General features: G+C 39.2%; 4 protein-coding genes and 1 long non-coding RNA gene across 6 annotated transcripts; 2 read left to right on the forward strand and 3 right to left on the reverse strand.

The window, feature by feature from the left end:
• Positions 1 to 1,877: 1,877 nt before the first annotated feature.
• On the forward strand, positions 1,878 to 3,704 carry lyrm5b (LYR motif containing 5b; the record flags this gene model as incomplete). The annotated part of the gene is made up of 2 exons (XM_087172110.1): positions 1,878 to 3,335; positions 3,367 to 3,704. A coding segment is annotated over one exon (243 nt), but the record flags the coding sequence as incomplete, so codon positions are not given.
• Positions 2,217 to 8,034, reverse strand: LOC111649861 (uncharacterized). Its single transcript, XM_023399559.1, has 11 exons — positions 7,934 to 8,034; positions 7,330 to 7,564; positions 6,520 to 6,577; positions 5,952 to 6,429; positions 5,199 to 5,305; positions 5,012 to 5,110; positions 4,464 to 4,536; positions 4,111 to 4,202; positions 3,401 to 3,519; positions 3,152 to 3,251; positions 2,217 to 2,529 (listed from the first exon to the last, which is right to left on the reverse strand). Exons 2-11 carry the CDS (start codon positions 7,461 to 7,463, stop codon positions 2,458 to 2,460), a joined length of 1,332 nt encoding a protein of 443 aa, XP_023255327.1. The 5' UTR covers positions 7,464 to 7,564; positions 7,934 to 8,034; the 3' UTR covers positions 2,217 to 2,457.
• A 937-nt stretch (positions 8,035 to 8,971) lies between these two features.
• On the reverse strand, positions 8,972 to 12,957 carry sycp3 (synaptonemal complex protein 3). 2 transcript variants are annotated; one of them, XM_023399561.2, is made up of 8 exons: positions 12,804 to 12,957; positions 12,621 to 12,702; positions 12,152 to 12,186; positions 11,590 to 11,707; positions 11,240 to 11,339; positions 11,052 to 11,150; positions 10,101 to 10,205; positions 8,972 to 9,534 (listed from the first exon to the last, which is right to left on the reverse strand). In XM_023399561.2, exons 1-8 carry the CDS (start codon positions 12,955 to 12,957, stop codon positions 9,481 to 9,483), a joined length of 747 nt encoding a protein of 248 aa, XP_023255329.1. In that variant the 3' UTR covers positions 8,972 to 9,480. The 2 variants fall into 2 exon arrangements, with proteins under 2 accessions (XP_023255329.1, XP_087028237.1); XM_087172111.1 differs by having other exon boundaries at positions 12,621 to 12,687; positions 12,798 to 12,930.
• On the forward strand, positions 10,016 to 11,941 carry LOC147819591 (uncharacterized). Its single transcript, XR_015436777.1, has 2 exons — positions 10,016 to 10,218; positions 10,949 to 11,941. It is a non-coding gene; the product is annotated as an uncharacterized LOC147819591 (long non-coding RNA).
• Positions 12,958 to 14,074: 1,117 nt separating the features above from the next.
• On the reverse strand, positions 14,075 to 18,965 carry actr6 (actin related protein 6). The gene is made up of 11 exons (XM_023399556.2): positions 18,759 to 18,965; positions 17,675 to 17,792; positions 17,504 to 17,572; positions 17,266 to 17,389; positions 16,547 to 16,682; positions 16,398 to 16,454; positions 15,550 to 15,648; positions 15,092 to 15,170; positions 14,792 to 14,963; positions 14,559 to 14,697; positions 14,075 to 14,410 (listed from the first exon to the last, which is right to left on the reverse strand). The coding sequence occupies exons 1-11, from the start codon at positions 18,824 to 18,826 to the stop codon at positions 14,281 to 14,283; spliced, it is 1,191 nt and encodes a 396-aa protein (XP_023255324.1). The 5' UTR covers positions 18,827 to 18,965; the 3' UTR covers positions 14,075 to 14,280.
• Positions 18,966 to 19,090: the final 125 nt, after the last annotated feature.

The following is a 19,090-nucleotide window of genomic DNA, read 5'->3' on the forward strand; positions in this document are numbered from 1 at the left end:
TTAAAAAGTCATAAAAACGTCATAGTATAGTAAGACATGAAAAAATAAAAAAAAACGTTGTAGTATAATAAGTCATGAAAATGTCAAAAAACGTCATAGTATAGTAAGTCATGAAAATGTCAAAAAACGTCATAGTATAGTAAGACTTGAAAAAATAAAAAAAAGTTCATAGTATAATAAGTCATGAAGACGTCACAAAAAGTCATAGTATAGCAAGACTTGAAAAAATAAAAAAAAAACGTCATAGTATAGTAAGTCATGAAAAAAGTAAAAAAAAACATCATAGTATAGTAAGACATGAAAAAATAAAAAAAAACGTTGTAGTATAGTAAGTCATGAAAATGTCAAAAAAGTTCATAGTATAGGAAGTCATGAAAAAAGTTAAAAAAAACGTCATAGTATAGTAAATCATTAAAAAATATTAAAAAACGTCATAGTATAGTAAGTCATGAAAAAATAAAAAAAACGTCATAGTATAGTAAGACATGAAAAAAGTAAAAAAAAAGTCATAGTATAGTAAGACATGAAAAAAGTAAAAAAAGTCATAGTATAGTAAGTCATGAAAAAATTTTAAAAAACGTCATAGTATAGTAAATCATTAAAAAATATAAAAAAAAGTCATAGTATAGTAAGACATGAAAAAAGTAAAAAAAAAAGTCATAGTATAGTAAGACATGAAAAAAGTAAAAAAAAAAGTCATAGTATAGTAAGACATGAAAAACGTAAAAAAAATCATAGTATAGTAAGACATGAAAACGTCAAAAAAAAACGTTGTAGTATAGGAAGTCATGAAAAAAGTTTAAAAAAACGTTGTAGTATAGTAAGACTTGAAAAAATAAAAAAAACGTCATAGTATAGTAAGACATGAAAAAATAAAAAAAACGTCATAGTATAGTAAGTCATGAAAATTTAAAAAAAGTTCGTAGTATAATAAGTCATGAAAATGTAAAAAAAAATCATAGCATAGTCAGACATAAAATCATCAAAAAACAACATAGTTTAGCAAGGCATAAAATTTTATAAAAACAACATAGTATAAAAGGTATAAAATTTCATATAAACGTCATAGCACAGTCAGACATAAAAACGTTTAAAAAAAAAAGTCATAGTATAGTAAGGCTCAAAAACGTCAAAAATCGTCATAGCTTAGTTATACTTAAGAATGTTATAAAAACGTCATAGAATAGTAAAGTATTACATTTTATAGAAACGTCATAGTACAGTTAAGTATAACATTTCTTAAAAACAGCATATTCATACTAGAATAAGGCATAAAAATTTCATAGTATATACTCATATATAAATGTATGTTTGTACTTATATACATATATGCACATATGTGCACCATCTGATTGGTTATTAGTATACATGCTATTCGGTTCTGCTAGTCATTTAAACTTAGCAGTTAGCGCTTCTCTCTCCCTCTGGTTAGCAGATGAAGTCGTTCACTTGTTCATCAGTTATGTAAATGATGTGTTAAATCAAACATTTTAACAACATAGAAGCTGAAATTTAGTTCACTGTAAAAAAATGAAACATGAACACTTACAAATTAAAAGTCTTGCTGAATTAGAACAATCATACAAGACAGGCCAAGAACCTCATAAGCATAAAAATAATTTTAATGATTAAAAGTCATATTTAATACAGAATTGTGAATTTGACGTCCTCATAGTCAAAAACATAGGATTCAATTGTAAAATCATTTAAATGAGTGGGTAAAACGTCTCCTATGCTAGAAATGGCAGCCATCTTGGAAAATGGCAGCCTTTTGAAATTCCAAGTGGCTAATGGGATTTTTTTAAATGAATGGCCTCAGGGGGAAAAACAAACCAGTTTTGATTCTTGTATCCACATTTGAAAAATTATGACAGTGATCTGCTGTTAAACATTCTCCTCTTCGTCCTCCTCAGCTCCTCTACCTCGGTCGGGAGTACCCCAAAGGAGGCGAGTACTTCAGAGACCGACTGAGAGCGGCGTTCACCAAGAACAAGTCAGTCCAGGACCCGGAGCAGATCAAGGAGATGATCGCTCGTGGGGAGTACGTGGCCCGTGAGCTGGAGGCGCTGTACTACCTGAGGAAGTACAGAGCGCTGAAGAAACGCTACTATGAGGAATAAACAGCTGCCGCAGAGACTCAGGACAGACTCCACCCACTGAAACCATCTGTGTTAATCACCATCAGCTGCCAGAAAAAACAAGACACGTACAAAATATAAAGAGTCTTTGTTTATTTCAGGCTCATTAAAAACTGGAATGACAGAACAACAGAAATGAGCAGCAGCTTCGAGGTTTTAATGTTTTATTCCTGTCGAGTTCATTCAGCTCTGAGAGAAAACACTTAAATAAAGTCATAAAAAAAAGAGTTGAGGAGTTCTCCTTCATCCCTCCTGGCAGGAAGAGAGACCACCAACCCGTCAGCTCCCGGTACAAAACAGTAGAAACAGGGGTCAGAGGTCAGAGGGTCGGGGGGGCGAGGGAGTCACCGTCAGCCAGGTTGGCTCTGCAGATCGGACAGGTGGTGTTATCCTGTCGGGGGGAGACGGTTTTAATCAGACAAGAGTAATCAATGTGGTGATGGATTCATCAGACATTGACAGATGTTTCATCCCATTAACGAGCTTTTCGTGATTCATCAGCAGCTGCAGCTCAGAGATAAACCACTCAACACGTCAGTTTCACGTCCTCAAACAACTGGATTATCAGATCAACTGTGTAAAAATGATCTGAAAATCAATCAATCGATTAATTTACAATGTATCGATTATCAAAACAGGTGACGAGTTCAGCTCCAAACTTCACTACAGCCAAACTGATGAACTAATTATATTTAACAGCATATCATTAATATTTACTCCATTAATTGTTTTGGCTTTAAGTGTCGTGGGAAAAAAAGAACTCAACAATTAATCAATTATCAGAACAGCTGCTGATTAATCGACTAATCGCAGCTCCGACCCAGCTTCATGCTGCTTGTTCACTCTCACCTGTATTACATCAGTACGGAGCAGATATCATTACTAATTGATTAATAACACAGTCAGTATTTATCTAATTAATGATCCAAAGTTCAGTTTGTTATTAATTCTTTTTTTCGTTGACCCTGGAGTCAGAAACTGGATTCAGAGCGGAGCAGGATGTGAGGCGTTACCTTCAACCACCTGTCAATACACTGGACGTGGTAGTCATGGAAACACGGCAACATCCTCAGCTTCTCCCCATCGGTGTAGTCACAGAAACAGATCTGACACCTGTCAATCAATCCCAGGACAAAAATCAGTCGCCAGAGTCAGACACAGTTTGAATCATTAAGAGTCTGAAATACTGAGGGCCAGGTCAGACCAGGTCCAGACCAGGTCAGACCAGGTCAGACCAGGTCCAGACCGGCTGGTGGACTCACTGGGTGTTCCCGGCGCCGTTGGCAGACTTGAAGGTTTTGGTGGGAAACCTCTGGATTTCCCTCCGAGTCAACTTCTTGGACACGACGGCACCTTGACGCTCCTCGAACTCCAGCAGAGCCTGAAACACGAGCAGACGACAGGACGAGTCTGTAGAGGGTTACCTGAGGTTAATATACATCAAAGTCCTCCGTCGTCATGGTTACAAGCAGCCTGCGGTGGGGAATCACGAGACCCCTTCACCGGTAATGTGTCAGTGACTGTAACTGCAAAGTCGTCACCATTAAAACATTTGTATTGAACTTATTTTATTTTGTTTTTATTTTTTGTCGTTAATTAATAATCTCATTAAGAAAAAGAACCATAAACAACTTTCTGATCAATAAAGTTCATCTGATCGTGGATGATGACACCTTCAGGGAGGAGGAGGAGTCAACAATGAAAAATAAATGTCTCAGTATCAGGTACAAACTAGATTCTGACGTGAGATTTTTTTTCTACTAATCGTCAAAACCTGATAATAAATAATTGAATAATTATTAATAAATGCACAAGTGATTAATTAACAGATTCATTTTTACATGTTTCCAGACCCATAAATAAAAAGCTTCCCGTTCTTCAGCCGCTCTGATCACAGTCATGAAGCTGCTCTCTTCACTGAGGTGAAGTGGACGAAGATGCTGCCTGTGGAAGTGTCTCTCGTCTTCCTCACCTCGTAGTCGTTCCCCTGAGGGTCCTCTGAGAAGCTGGGCATGGCGTTCCCCCTTCTGCCCCGCCCACGTCTTCTGCGTTGACCAATCAGATCTGAAAAAAAAAACCAAAAAACAGTAAAGACCAGGGGCACCATCAAATCCTCCACCTGCTCTCTAGAGGCTCTGTGGCTTCACTGAGTCACATGGATGGATCGGTGGAGTTTTAGGATCCTGATAACACTGTTTACTGTAGTATGAATCCACCTGCTGTTACCACGGTAACCACAGGTGACAACCAGGACCATAACACCGGAGATCTAGGAGACCATGATTAAATCAGATAAAAGAACACGCTCAGTGAGTGTCATCGTACCGTCTTCAAAGGTCGGAGGAGAGACCGCAGCCAGAACCTGAGACATCCAGCTGTGCTCCAGATGAGGATGATACTGCAGAGGAAGAGTCACTGTGGTCAACACTAACACACCCACATGTTCACAGACAGACGACATGCTGAAAGAATCAGGTTAAGCAGCTGATGTCATGATCATATCTGATGTTAGATTCAGTCTGAATTTTATTTACACATTTTGAAAATCATTATTATTATTGTTATTGTTGTTAATTTTATTATTATTGTATAAAAACATTTCTCTCCAGACACAGTGTTACTCAGGTGTTCCTCCACATCAGCGGAACTACTTTCTCCTGAAAGAATATCATTGGTTTAATGTTTCAAAGCTCTCAGTAAACAGCTGATCTCTGTAGTTTCTATCAAACAAATAGGAGGAAATGCAGCTTTTGTTTGGGACTATTTTCAGTGGCGGATGAATCCACATTTTGGGCAGCAGGACGGTGTGTGGGGCTGAGTCAACACAAACTACAGCGTGTGTGTTGAGTGTTTAGAGACACAGTCTGTCTCACCCTGTGGTGGCTCTGCTGATGAAGATGATAGTGAAGCTGATGATGATGATGGTGGTGGTGTCGGCTGTGTGACTCCGCCTCCTCCTGGTCAAACTGGGCCTGAAAGATAAAAACAGGATCATCTGCAGTGAGGCCGCTCTGCACAGGTGAGGCGTCAGAGTGTGACTCTGCAGGTGAAGCCTCTCACCTGCAGGCTCCAGGCCAACGCCTCGTCTTCCTCCATCTGTGCAGAGAGAACCACGGCGTCCTCATCGTCACTGATGACGATCTCCTCCGCTGCTGCCGCCGCCGCCACTGCAGGAGAAACAAGACATCACAACCAAAGAACTGAAACAGCTGTGGGCGGGAAACTTACTCTCTAACTGGAATTCAGTTGTTTCCTTCCCTCGTTTAATTCAGACTAAAGCTGATTAAAGGTTTAGTTTTAAAGATTTACTTTTACAACAAAAACATCAGCACATCAAACTACAGTATCAGCATTAATACTAATGGCAGTTCCAAATGTACGAAGAAAAACAAATAAATAATTATAATGAAAACATATTGAAACTTTTGCCCCTTTCTTTCCGTAAGTAAAATAAAAGCCACAAAATATAAAAATAAATAAAATAATTAATTATTTAAATATTATTAAAAATCTAAAATAAATTTTAAAAACTAAATGAAAAATAAAAATATTCAAATAAGCCACTGTAGCGTTTAAAAAGTTCTGATGAGTCCACAACTTCACATTTACTTAATTAGGCAAATTAACTTCAACCAAAATGTAATTTAATTGAACCAAGTGTTACAGTATGAAAACCAGGAGGTACTATAAATTATTATAGTACTTAATTCCTAATGATATAATTAATAAAATTGAATTAAATAAATTAAAATACAACTTGGCTTCAGAAGAGATGTTAAAACAGAGATGTAAACATTTATACTGTGTCCTCACCTGTTGTGTTTCCTTCACCGTTCAGCCATCTCCTCTCCTCTGCTGTCAGGAAGGACAGAGAGTCAGAGTGGGGGGGCGGCGCCGATAAGGGCGAAGCTGAAGCCGTCATCGGACTTCTCCTCCTCCCCCGGTTAAGACAAGCAGGACTGGTTTCTTCTGTGGAGCCCGCCACAGTCGAAGCCAGTTCTTCCACATCCTCCGCTGAGACTGGAGTGAGGTAGGGGGAGGAGGACGAGGAAGATGAGGAGGACGAGGAGGAGGAGGAGGAGGAGGATGATGAGGAGGAACAGGATGCAGTTGACAGCGGGGTCTGCAGCCAGCTGCCCAGAGGGAGAGACCTCAGAGATGAAGCGGGAACAAAACCGACACTCTGCTCTCCCATCGCTGCTGCCAGACGCCTGCGTTTGGATTTACATGAGAAACCTCGTTCAGTGCTGGGGGGACGTTCTGGTCGCTCCAGTGAACCGCCGGCCGCCACCTGAGGACAGAAAACCACAGCAGTCGACCTCTGCCTGGAGAATAAGATGAACAACATCTGTCATGACTGTGCTGCAGCTCGGTGACTTACAGGGCTGAAATGTTCCTCTGTGGTCCGACCGTGTCTCCTCCGTTTACTGAGCTGCGGACTGAACCAAACAAACAGGTTTAAACAGTTTGTTCTGCCAAAGAAATCCTGTCACTGATATTAGACCAAGAGTAATTTATTCAGTATGAACTTTAGAAAGACAGATGTCATGGCAGAGCTGCTGCATTGGACTGATTCTGGAAGCAGTAAAGAAAGTGATCAAACAATAAATGAAGGAATATTGTTAAAAAGAATGAAGTTCATCCTCCAGTAGAGTTCAGAGACCAGAAGCTTTAAAGTTGTTCGTGTCAGTCAGACTTTATAAATGACCAAGTAATAACTAAAAACAATAAAAATAAGACAATAACAACAACAGGAACTGAGGAAACGTTGAAGACTGGAGCAAAGGGAACAATAGAGTGATAATGATCAAACAATAAAAGCTAAAACAGAGATGTATTAAAGTGAGTAGAACCAGAAATAAAAAGTAGGATAATAAAAATAAAAAGAACAAATGGTAAAGATAAAATAATAAACTCTTAAAAAGAGAGGAGATAATTGGAAGAGAGTAAAATGAGAAATAAAAGTAGAAATAGTATTAAAAGGAAAACGATCCAGAAATAAACATGGACTAAAGGGACAAACTAGTAAAACAGCTTAAAATATATAAATAAGTAGAAAGATAAATAAATAAAATATAATTCAATTAACTGCCAGACTAGAAAGGTAGGTCTAGAGTTTTAAGAATATCAACACTTTCTGCTGCTGTTCACGGGGGAGCAACACCTCTTGTCACCTGTCTGCACGTGTTACCTGGGTGTTTCCGGGACGATGATGGACAGATCGTGGTACAGCAGGTCCGCGGGGTCGAGCAGGCAGCCTCGGTTCAGACCTCCGGGACTGTCCGGTTCAGACGAACAGGGGCTGGCTGCTACCGGCTCATCCATGGCTTCCTGGGGGCGCTGTCACACACCTGGTCCCGACTCTACAGTCGCCTCAGAGCCGGGCTCATATCACCCAGGTAAACCAGGAACACTCACCTGAAACACTGGGAATTACAGAACGAGTTAACGATGAAAACACCGCGCAGAAAAACGAGCTAACGTTACGGTTTCCACAGATTAAAGTCTTCCATAAACTACTACAAAGCTTGAACTACTTAACTGACACGTATATATTCAATAATAATGAGGGGTCATGAGAATAAAAGCGGGAAAAACTGCACCAACTGATTTGTTTTCACGAGAAGTCGAGTAGAAACAAACCGAGCGGCTCGTTTGTTAGCTTAATTAGCACAGACATGAAGCTAAAAGAGCTACAGTTCAAAGAAACACGACGATCAATCCATATAAAATCAATTAAACTTTATTCCTTCCAACAACAATAACATTATCAAAGTGATACGGGTGAACTTTACCTCTGTGATGTCGTCTTTTTACCGGCTTTTTAACGGACAGTCTGCGACCGAGAAGCCGCCAGTCACAACAGGAAGACGCTTCGTAACAACATCGGGAATTTCCGGTGTAGCACCGAAAAGTACCGAAAACTCCTCCTGTATTTACATTTGTTCTGTTTTATTGTCGAGATGAGAAAATACATTAAACGCATTCATGGCGGTGTGTGTGGCTCATAAGACAACACAATAAAATAAAATACAACACAGAAAAGAAAAACATACAATATACAAAACAGAAAACTAGAACAAAACAGTTAAAAACATAAAAATATACAAAATAAAATGCATCCAGTACATTTCTACAGACATATAATGTGTGTGCAGATTTATATATAAAGGTTCATCTAAGGTCTCAAGTGAAAATCAAGACATTTTAATACCAAATATAATGCAATTTTGTCATTACGTCCTAATATATTCCTAACAATATAATGTAGGGCTACAATCAGGTTTTAATTATTTCTTTCTGATTAATCAATTAATTGTTTAGTTAATAAAACATCAATAATCTGTGAGGTCAAAAGTCACAGATGTTCAGTTCACTGATATGAGTGATTGTTTCAGCTCTAATATAATTCATTAATCATTAAGCATGACCTGGGCCTGAAAAAGCAGATGAATGAATGGATGGATGAACCAATTAAAAATAACGAATTAATTAAGCTCAGAGGTCTGGAGCTACAATCACAAACAAAAACAATTTATAACTAACATAAGTGTTTGATATAAAACATTTCAGATCTTTTTCAATAACTTCTAACGTCTGTTTTGTGGGGAACTGAATTCACTGCTTTTTCAAGACCTGCTGATTCCCTCCCTCTTTATGCACCATCAACATTACACAGTCATCTGTTTTGTATTGTTTCACCTCACTAGGTCCGATAGCTCCGGCTGTCCTTTACCCTACTAGACTTAATGTATTAATATGAAAGTAATCTGTGTGGGCTCTAACGAGACATACATTTATACTAAATCTAATGTCCTGATGCAGGATGTTGATAATGAAATACAGTGACCTGTTAATAAATAAAAGACTTTGCATCAGCACAAAAAGAACTTTATTTATTTTCTTGCTCATTCACAGACGCTCAAGATGATTTTCCAGTAATTTCTGCAGAGTGAAATTTTAACAGTCACTTTCATCGTGTTTGTCTCAGGTTGAGTGTCTCAGTTCATAAAAAGCATCTGCACTAAATATTTATGTTTCTAATTTAACTCTGAACCTTGGAGAGTTTATGAACTCTCTCTGAGACAGAACATCTTCACACAGCGCCCCCTAGAGGCTGCTCTGTCACCGCACACAGAAACTTTACTTTAAAAAATTGCTGAAATCACAAACTATTTATTCCAGAAAACAAAGGAGCGAGTCTCTGCACGAACATGAACTAAATGAGGTTTACAGGAGGTGCGTAACCATGACAACCCTGCAGGCCTACAGCTATAACAACCACCAGCACAGACTGCAGCCTTAACGTATGAACGAGCTCAATCGCCGTGGTAACGGCAGGTCAGAACAGCATGGACTGTAGCGACTTGCGGACGGTGGCCATCTCCTGCTGTTGCTGTGGAAACATGACAGACAACATGACAGACAACCCATCAGAATCATCTTGTAAAGCACTTCTCATAGAGTTTCTTATTATTTTATTATTACTGAGGGTGTGTGTGCTTCACTCTCTACGTTTGTTCTGCTCAGGTGTGTTTCAGATGCTCGATATAGAAGTTCTGAGCAATGAATCAATATCAACAGCTGATGTTTTATTTTTTGATTTTTTTGTTTGTGCTGTAGCTTCATTTCACGTGGTGAAAAATCTGAGAGAATCAAATAAAGTTACACATTTGATTATTTATGGTAAATTGATTAGAGAATTTAATCTGGTTTACTGAAACACCCGTTTATGTCATCAATGAAATCACTGAAATATTTAACGAGTGTCAGAGTAACACTGACTCTGTCTTTGTAGTTTGCTGTTACTGCTCGGTTCTTCAGTGACGGTTTCACTGAAGCATTCAACAGCTTCAGTGTAGACACTTTATTTACCGTCCGCCTTGACTGTAAAATATTTATAATGGTTTGTAACATTACAACTTCACTGCACATCAGACGTCTGCGAAAGACTGAACTCACCGTGTCCATGAGGATCTTCTTCTGCAGCGTGGCCATCTCTTTCCTCAGCTCTTGTTGCGCCCCCTGCAGGAAAGCCTCATGGCCCTTCTCCATGTCCTCCATGTTCTGGAGGAAACAGGTACGACCTCACTTCAGCTGCTCCATGAAACCAGTAAGGACTGATGGTTTTCACTGATACTTTTCTTACTTTTCATGCTCTTACTAAGTAATTCCACTTTCTTTTATATGACATCTTTGCCAGCATATAACAATATGACTCCTAATAATATAGTTATATAAGAAATAAAATCAGAATAGAAACAGAATCTAAAATCAATAAGTATTTCTATTTTATGTTATTTACTTTAGATTCTGTTTCTATTCTTATTTTATTTATTACATTTTCCCATTGTGCTGCTATTCTTTTTTGCTGCTGTGTCAAATTTGAATTTCCTCTAACGGGGGATCAATAAAGGTTTATCTTATCTCACCTTTATCAGTTTAAAAATAGGTTATCTTTTTATGGTCCACATATGAATGTTACACAAGGTCAGAGGTCACGACAGTACTGGGGATTCTCCAGCCATTTTTTTGTTAAAATCACATAAAAAAACATATTATAAGAAACTCTGCTGCCCAGCTCAGACTGGAGACCTTTGTAAATTAAATTCAAGACTTTTTAATACCTTTTAATGACTTTTTTGAGTTCACTTCCTTCCAAGACCTCCCCTGTGTTTCCAACACATCAGATTCTTTTCATTTTAACTTGACATTATGGATACTGGCATGAATTACACCCAGCAGATTCTACCTGAACATAAAAAGACATGGATGTGATGTGAGATGTATAAACAGACTTGTGTTTGAAGGATTCTGTGGTGTCAGGAGGCTGACAGGAAGCAGAGTGAAGCATAACACAGGACCAACATTACAACACTCGACAGTCACATCAGAACGAGTGAGCACAGTCACCTTGACAAACTGCTCGTACAGCTCTCTGACAGTCTTCAGCTTCTGGTTCTGCACGACTCTGGCCTGCTGCAGGATCTTCTGCTGCTGTCTGAACAGATTCTGCAGAGAGAAGAGTTCATCACCCACATGTTCACAGAGCATCAGACCTGCGGTCCCGTCTAACCAATCAACCAAGCAAGTGAACTGACATTGAGCTTTTCCTCCTGCTCCTCAGCTCGCTGGGCTTCAGTCTCCCACTGCTGCAGCGCCGTGGACACCTGCTGAGAATACTGCTGAGTCATCTTCTGCCTGCAAACACACACCGTAGTCACCATGATGACACAGATAAACATTTGTTCTACAGCAGGCGATGCTCATTGTTTCAGTCTGTTTAGCTCTGGTATAAACACCAATATTCTACTGAAAATGTGAAACTGTCATAATTTTGGTGAGATTTTTAAGAGATAAAATGATTGAATGGTAAAGAAAATAAACATTTATTTTGGCTGGATGCTCAGTCATGTGACTCGTCCTGGTGTCATGAAGGAGAAAGTCGAACCTCTGGCTGTGATAGTTGTTCCACAGCTGCTCCAGTTTGTGTTGACTTCCCTTCATGTAGTTCTTTGTGAGACACTCCAGACGTTTCTTCTTGGCCTGCATCACCTTGCTGATATCAGCTGGAAGCAAATAAAATAGCACTGCCTGTAGTTTCTGACACACTTAGCAAGAGAGTTGCATATTATTTTCCGATATGTGCCGATACAATGCTTTAATCTAAGGTATCAAGACAAAAATGATAGTTTTTCTATTCCTTACTTTGCTGGGTATGAGGACATTCGTCTAAACACTGTTTTCTAACTTATTTTAAGGCTTACAAAAGCTAAACTCAGAATAAAATCATTAATACTCTGGCTGTTTGGTATGTGTATATACTGTGGGTCTGAGAAATGACGAGGAAAAAAACATGAAATACTTTTAGTCCTGTTTAGACTGGGGCACTTTAGCCTCTTGTGGCCAAAATCAGTATTACAAAAATAAACAAAAAAATCATTTGCTTCTCAAGACTCCACATATGATTTTTCATTTGATCAGTAATTACTCACCAGTGATCAGCTACTTACCTCCAAATTTCTCCAACATAGACTGGACCTCATTTCTGAAGCAGAGAGAGAGAAAACTTATTTTCACAGTGGTGGGAAGTAACTAAGTACATTTACTCAAAGTGCTGTACCGAAGTATAATCTTAAGGTACTTCTACTTTACTTGAGTATTTCCATTTTATTCTGCTTTATACTTCTGCCTCAAAACACTAATACTGTGTTGTTGTTTACTGCATTACATTTTCTGACAGTTTTAAAACTACTATTACTTTCCGATCAGGATTTTAACATTTAAAATTGAAAAAAAAAACAACATTTGCTAAGATTAGAAAATACAACACACTGACGAGGATAAAATCAGTGGTACTTTTAAAAGGATCAGAGTACATTGCTTTCATACTCTAACTCTTTTAGCATTTATTTCATAGTATCAGTAAACTTAATCTCTAAATAAAGCAGTGATTAAATAGTATTAATACTGAGTCATTACCCAACAGCGCAGGTTGCCTCCCCTGCTTCAAAGTCAGCTGCAGGTCTCTTCTTTGCCAGCTTGTCCACTATTGGAGTTTCATCTTAGAACAATCATCAAAATTCAAAATGAATGTCCTTTTACTCAGTTAACCAGAGAGGTGTGAAAGGCTAACAGGTGAATCCACACTAACCTTACACTCACCTTCTCTAACTTCATCCTCTGAACCGCTCAGCTCTTTCTTTTCATCTTCTACAATAAAATCAAAGACCTTTTTATCCGATTTTTCCTCTGGATGTTTCTTCTTCATCTGTTTTCTCCCAGTTGCCATTCTTCCTGTCTGGTTTGCTACCGGCATATATTTAGTTAAGTATGGTGAAATTTAAACTGCTCACCTAGTAGATAACACAGAGCTCTGCTAATGGCGGCTAACAGTATCCGCCTAAGTTAGCTTAGATTGCGATGCTAATGTAGCTAGCTACGGTTTGAAAAAAAAAAACCTTAACAAGTTGACACAACTCGGTTTTAGTCAACTCTTAAAATCAAACGGACCTCTGCTCTCTCTATTCTAACTTTACTTTCTGACAGAGATTAGACTCCAATAGTTGGTTACAACATAAACTAAACCGAGCAAAGTTAACCTAGCTAGCAAGAGACGATGCGATTCCCGCCAGAACAAGACGTATAGGAGCCGGCTTAAAGGGCCATACCAATGTTTTTAACAGCAAACGCTCGGTCCCAAATTAAATTCTAAAATGCTTTAAATGCTTCGTTTTCTCATTGTTAATTGTTCAGAGGTTGGGCAAAATTTTTGCTAATGTTTCCCCAGACCTCCAGAAACCAGCCACCGCTCTAGAGCTGAAACCATTAATTGATTAATTACTCTTAAATTCAATGTTACCAGTTTCTGAAGTCTGAAGATTTGGTAGCTTCCCACTTTTTTTCTGACAGTGAACTCAACACTATTATTCAGACAAACGACGACTTCACGGCTTCAGGCAATAATGCGCCATTTTTCACTGTTCTGACATTTTACACTAAACAACCAATTTATTATTAAGTAAAAAGCCCAATTCTTCAACACTATAAGCCCCAAAAAAGGACACAAGGCCAAAACTAAAATATAAGTACTTTTCAATCTAAGGATTATTTTGATCGCTGATAAATGATAAATTAATCTATGACATGTAAAAACTTCAAAACTTCATACCAAAATATTTTGTATTTTTGCTTGAAAAAAATTTGCATTTTACAAGCGATGTGAAAAAAATTACAATTATTTCCAGATTTCAGCATCTTAAAGATGATTTGTTGCTTTAAACTCAGGTTTTTGGGAATATTTGGACTTTTGGTCCAAAAAAACTGGTTGGTTTGTAGACTAATTGATTAATCCAAATAAATGGCAGAAGGAAAATAATAATTAGTTGCAGTGATAAAATATTTTAACACTTTAAAAATCACACTTATGATTGAACTCTTGTCTTAGCAATTTTTTATGTAAAAAAAGTTCAGAAAAACAATCAACAAATCCACATATACACAACATCCTGCCATACTGAAATAAAAATATAACAATACAGTCAAAGTTTATATTTTACTGTTTACCCTGAAGTGCATGAGAATTATTTTTATTGTGTAATAGAAACAGTCATTTGTGGCTATGATTTTTATGTTCATGAGGTCAAAGGTCAAACTTTTCTTCACAAATACAATGTCCATTCTCTTCATAGTCCTCTCTTGTCACCACCATCTCATCGTAGTCCGGGTTGTGGGCCAGCAGCTTCCCTCCTTCCCACGAGTAAGTGATTGGACTGCAGGACAAAACAAAGAACCACAGGACGTCTTTGAGGGGAGACATAAGCTTGAATCTTTTTCACTGAGCAGATTTCTTGAAGAGAGCTGTGGCCGAGAGTCAGATCTCTCGCCTTCAGACCGAGGCTCAGTGCTGTAGTCACTTACTTTGCAGGTAGTAGGACTGACACAGGGAGGTGGGCGGGGACGAGAGATCGCAGCTCCGCCTCCAGCCGCTCTCTGAAGCCTGGAAACAAAGTGTTCCCTCCGGTCAGGACGATGTTCTGGTAGAAGTGGGGCTGCATCTCTGGTGGCAGAGGAAACTGTTAGAGACTTTGCACACAAGGACAGAAAATAAAGAAATGAGATGTGATTCTGAGCAACAGCAGGAATCAGCTGACCTTCTGGCAGGGACTCGATGGAGTGGACGATGGCCTCTGAGATGCCCATCTCCTGGATGCCGATGTCTGACGGGTGAAAGAGCATCTCAGGAACAGCGAAGCGCTCGTTGGCCAGCCTCAGGATCTGCTCTCCTGTCTTGTATTTTCCGTTGAACACCATCTCCTCTCGAGGCTGTTGGACAGAAAGACTGATGAGGACGGCAGCGGTGAACCCGGCAGTGAATCAAGCCCAGCATGGCTCCACAGATTCCGTCTGCTGCAGGAAAAAAACTTCTTAAAAAAAGATGGAAGCTGTCTCACCTTACAGAAGCCCTTTTTGATTGAGCTGAAATCTGGGAGAACATAATCCCTCATCACAGTGTTCTCCTCCCCCTTCATCCTGAGAACAGACGCCACAGAAGAAGCCATGAGGTTTCTGATCCAGCTCAGGTCAGAAACCTCATGAAACTCTGGCTCTACCAGGTGCAGACAGAGCAGGTGCTTCATCACAACATGTGCTTAAACAACATGCACCTGAAGCTGACCTTTGACCTTTTGGATATAAAATGTTAAAACTTTAAATTGTGTCATAATTAGTGTATGAATAAATATGTTAATTATGTTTTGTGAGGTCACAAAAGTCACAGATAGAAAATCACAAATTCCCTAAAGACGTTCCTGAGATACTGCGTTCACCAGACTCAGACAGACGACCTGAAGCCTCTGGTGCTGTGTGTGTGTGTGTGTGTGTGTGTGTGTGTGTGTGTGTGTGTGCTCACTGTGCGATCTCCATGTCCTTGTAAAACTGCTGAGAGACGTAGCACACGTCTTCTTTCACCTGGTTGATCACATGAGTTTCATCCATGACATGTAACTGCCTGAAAGGAAGAGACATTATTTTATTTCACTGATTTGATTAATGATGAGAAACACTGATCTGACATCTACACATTAAAGTCCTCTGTGTTCTGTCATCTACACGGAAACAACCACTGTGGTGGAAACAGTATTCACACCTTTTACTCAAGTTACAGATACAACTATTCAAAAATACTCCATCACAAAGTAAAAGTACTGCAATTAAAATCCCATTGAAGAGAAAGTTCTGTCAGTAGTGTTATCAGCTGCCTGTATTTACAGTTCCACAGTAGAAGTACTTCCTGTATTTACAGTACCACAGTAAAAGTACTTCATTGTACAGTAAACTGTCACTGATCTCTGATTGTCTGACATCATCAGATCATTGACCCAGAGTCCCGCGTCTTTGGTGAAACTGAAAACAACTGAAAACAAGCAGACACAGCTCCTCGCTGATTTTATAAGAGGAAGTATATATATTTGTATTTTATAAACTTATCACGTTTGTTATTTAAACTGTTAACTACTGACTCCAGCTGTCAGGTCGATGTAGAGCAGTAAAAAGTCCAATATTTCCCTCTGCAATGTGGAGGAGGAGAAGTACTAAGTTGTAGAAAATGTAAATACTCATCCAAAGTAAATTGTACTTAAGCAAAGTACTTGAGTAAATGTGCTGTTACTTTGCACCAGTGACTGTTCTACAATCTGAGGTGGAACCAAACACCAGGTAGAAGCAACAGAAGCCCCAGTCTGAGTGAGGTGGATTCACCGATATGAAATGATCTCCTTCAGGTGATTGGTCAGTAGCTTCCCTCCTACATTGATCCTGCAAATAAACAAAGACAAACAACAGCCCATGAACATGTTGCTGTCATCACGGCAGGTTGGAGGTGAATGATGCTGCTGCTGCTCTCTGACCTGCGGACGCCCTCCTTCATTTTCTTGCTGCGGCAGTAAGGGGAGATGTGTGTGAAGGAGAATCCGCTGTCGACCACCAGACAGCAGAGCTCTGACGGTTTGGTGTGGAAGTAGTGATGAGCACTGAGCGAGCCCGCTGCGTGAACACAGACACACACCAGATTACACACAGATAAAACGTATATCTGACAACCGCTAACGCTGCGAAAGCCTAGTCCAGAAACTTAGTCACATCCTGAGTCCAAATCTTTAGTTGTCACTGTGTCTTCCCCACGAACTGTGAGTTAAACCACATGAGCATTTTAACATTAACAACCCGCAGGTGGCTCCAATAATACGTCCTTTTACATTGAAGTTCGGGCGAACGCCTGAATTCTGCTGTGTGGGTTGTGCGGTGTGTATTGCCTTCATTTAATCTTTTAATCTTGCACTTTAATGAGATATTATCTATTTTATAATCTGTGTTTTACTCTGTTTTCTTATTGTGCTTTTTACCTTTATGCTTCTTTTATTTCTCTTAAGAACACTGAATGACCTCTGTGTGTGATAATGTGCTGTACAACTGTTACTGCAGTGAGCACATCATGGACCTCAGAGCAACTTCTCAGATCTGAAGAGACTGAAGAGAAGGATTTTGCCTCTCTTGGATGTCTGAACTCATTTCCAACTGAGAGAGAATCCACTGAATGAATGAATGAATGATGAATATTTTGACTCACTGTTTGTCCTGAGAGCCGACTGGAACTGGTATTCCTCGAACAGGATCTCGTTCATCGACTCCTGAATGGAGGTGAAGTTGAAGTACGGCTCCGTGATGATGATGCTGGTGTCTGCAAATTCCACCTGGACCCGGAAAACACCAACATCAGCAGAGGGGAGGGCGAAGAGATCAGGTTAGATTAGTAGACGCCTTCGTGAAGAAAAGACACTGAACAAAAATGAAGCTAATTAAAACACCTTAAACATCTCTTTTCCAAACAGGTGATCCCACACTTTCCTCTGGACGTCCCAGTTGACCAGATAACCCTGAGAACATGGAGCAACAGAGAAGAAATGATCAGGAGTCCAGACCAGATGTGACCTGGTGTTGTAAAGCTGCAGAGTCTACATGTGACTAAACTCTCTCACCTTCTGGAAGGGGAGGATGTAGAAGAGACCTGAAGGATCTTTGATCTCATCGAGCTGATTGGCAGTGAAGGTTTTTAATCTGGACGTCTTGGAGCGAAACTGGCAGTTTGGGATGACGCTGAGAGAGAAAGAGAGAAAGAAGGTTACACAGAGTAACACGGGTTCCTGCAGTAATCACCAGGTAAATGCAGGACTTTTTAAGACCTGTTAAGTTGTTGTTTTCCACGCCATAACCTTAAATGTCAGGATGCAACTCAACAAAATGCTCCTGGCATCACAGTGTAGTTTTAGTTAGTTCATTTATTCAATAGGGACGATGCAATTCAACATAGTTTCAAAACAAAGCATGAAACTAATGTGTTGTACAAAGAGTTTATAGCTGTTTCTAATTCTCCACTTCTCTCCCTAGTTGAGCTTTTACATGTATAATGTCATTAAAACAGTCAATAGCAAAAACAACACAAGTGATAATATCCTACAATTAACTAATAATACACAGATGTTCAGTCTGAACAGAGACAACAACAACAACAAGCTACACATAGAGACAATTAGCTAGAAATGAGTTCAGCTCTTTGCTTTTAGCAGAACTTTATTGTAAAGGAATTTATATCTGGGGTTAATTTGATTTCAGGTGGTGATGTGTTGCAGAGTTGACAGACCTTTATGGAGAAAGCTGATTTATTTTACAGTTGCCTTTCAGCACAGTTCCTCTTGGATTCATCTGCAGAGACTCTGCGGCTAAACTGTTCATACATTCATCAACCAATCTGAGAAAAAATAAATCTCTCAAAACTAAGCAGATCGTATCTTTTCATTATTTGGTATATTCATTAAACTTGAATTGTAGTTTGAGGCCTGATGTCTTATATTTGGTCTTAAAACGTGTTTTCAGGGACCTTGTTTACCAAGCAGAGAAATCTTTAAACGAGTTTGGCGTTAAATCTTCTGCGTTACTGAATGTTATGTATAACATCACAGCTGGAGGTTATATAATCTACAGTGATCATTGTTACTGTTCTGATGATGATGATGATGATGTTAGCAGTAACGTTAGCTCCCGTGTTAACGTGAGCTAGCTTACCTGACTTTCTCCTGACTGTATCCTATTTTCGCCGTGTAAGCTCCGTTGTCCAGAACTAACGTCGCCATTTTAAAACCGTCCACATAAAACAGACACGTTTTAATAAAGTTTATTTCAGACTTAATAAAACAAAGCACATTACGACAAATTCGACAAACAAAACTCCGCCATTATGACTCCGTTTACTCGTCCCGCCAATCGGCTTCTTCTTCCTTCCAGTTTTCGTCACGCCTGACGCACCGGATCAGCCAATCGGGATCGTCTTCTCTCTTCTCCTTTATGTTCATTGGCGGTTGGTGTAGCCAATCAGATATGAGGTTTACTGTCCTTTC

This window comes from Seriola lalandi, unplaced genomic scaffold (assembly GCF_002814215.2).
Source record: "Seriola lalandi dorsalis isolate HSWRI2012SDOR001 ecotype SW California unplaced genomic scaffold, Sedor1 jcf7180002052052, whole genome shotgun sequence".
NCBI classification, from domain to species: domain Eukaryota; kingdom Metazoa; phylum Chordata; class Actinopteri; order Carangiformes; family Carangidae; genus Seriola; species Seriola lalandi.

Bases quoted from the DNA above. Each gene is read 5' to 3' on its own strand.
- LOC111649861 (XM_023399559.1), bottom strand. From the start codon at position 7,463: ATGGATGAGCCGGTAGCAGCCAGCCCCTGTTCGTCTGAACCGGACAGT. The intron at 3,252-3,400 runs GTGAGTCCACCA...ATTGATTGACAG, and splicing joins AACGGCGCCGGGAACACCCA to GTGTCAGATCTGTTTCTGTG. The intron at 2,530-3,151 runs GTAACGCCTCAC...TCCCCCCGACAG, and splicing joins GTATTGACAGGTGGTTGAAG to GATAACACCACCTGTCCGAT.
- sycp3 (XM_023399561.2), bottom strand. From the start codon at position 12,957: ATGCCGGTAGCAAACCAGACAGGAAGAATGGCAACTGGGAGAAAACAG. The intron at 11,708-12,151 runs GTAAGTAGCTGA...ATTTGCTTCCAG, and splicing joins TATGTTGGAGAAATTTGGAG to CTGATATCAGCAAGGTGATG. The intron at 11,151-11,239 runs GTCAGTTCACTT...TTCTCTCTGCAG, and splicing joins AGCAGGAGGAAAAGCTCAAT to AATCTGTTCAGACAGCAGCA.
- actr6 (XM_023399556.2), bottom strand. From the start codon at position 18,826: ATGGCGACGTTAGTTCTGGACAACGGAGCTTACACGGCGAAAATAGGA. The intron at 17,573-17,674 runs GTGAGAGAGTTT...CCATGTTCTCAG, and splicing joins ACATCCTCCCCTTCCAGAAG to GGTTATCTGGTCAACTGGGA. The intron at 16,455-16,546 runs GTCAGAGAGCAG...GTTTATTTGCAG, and splicing joins ATGAAGGAGGGCGTCCGCAG to GATCAATGTAGGAGGGAAGC.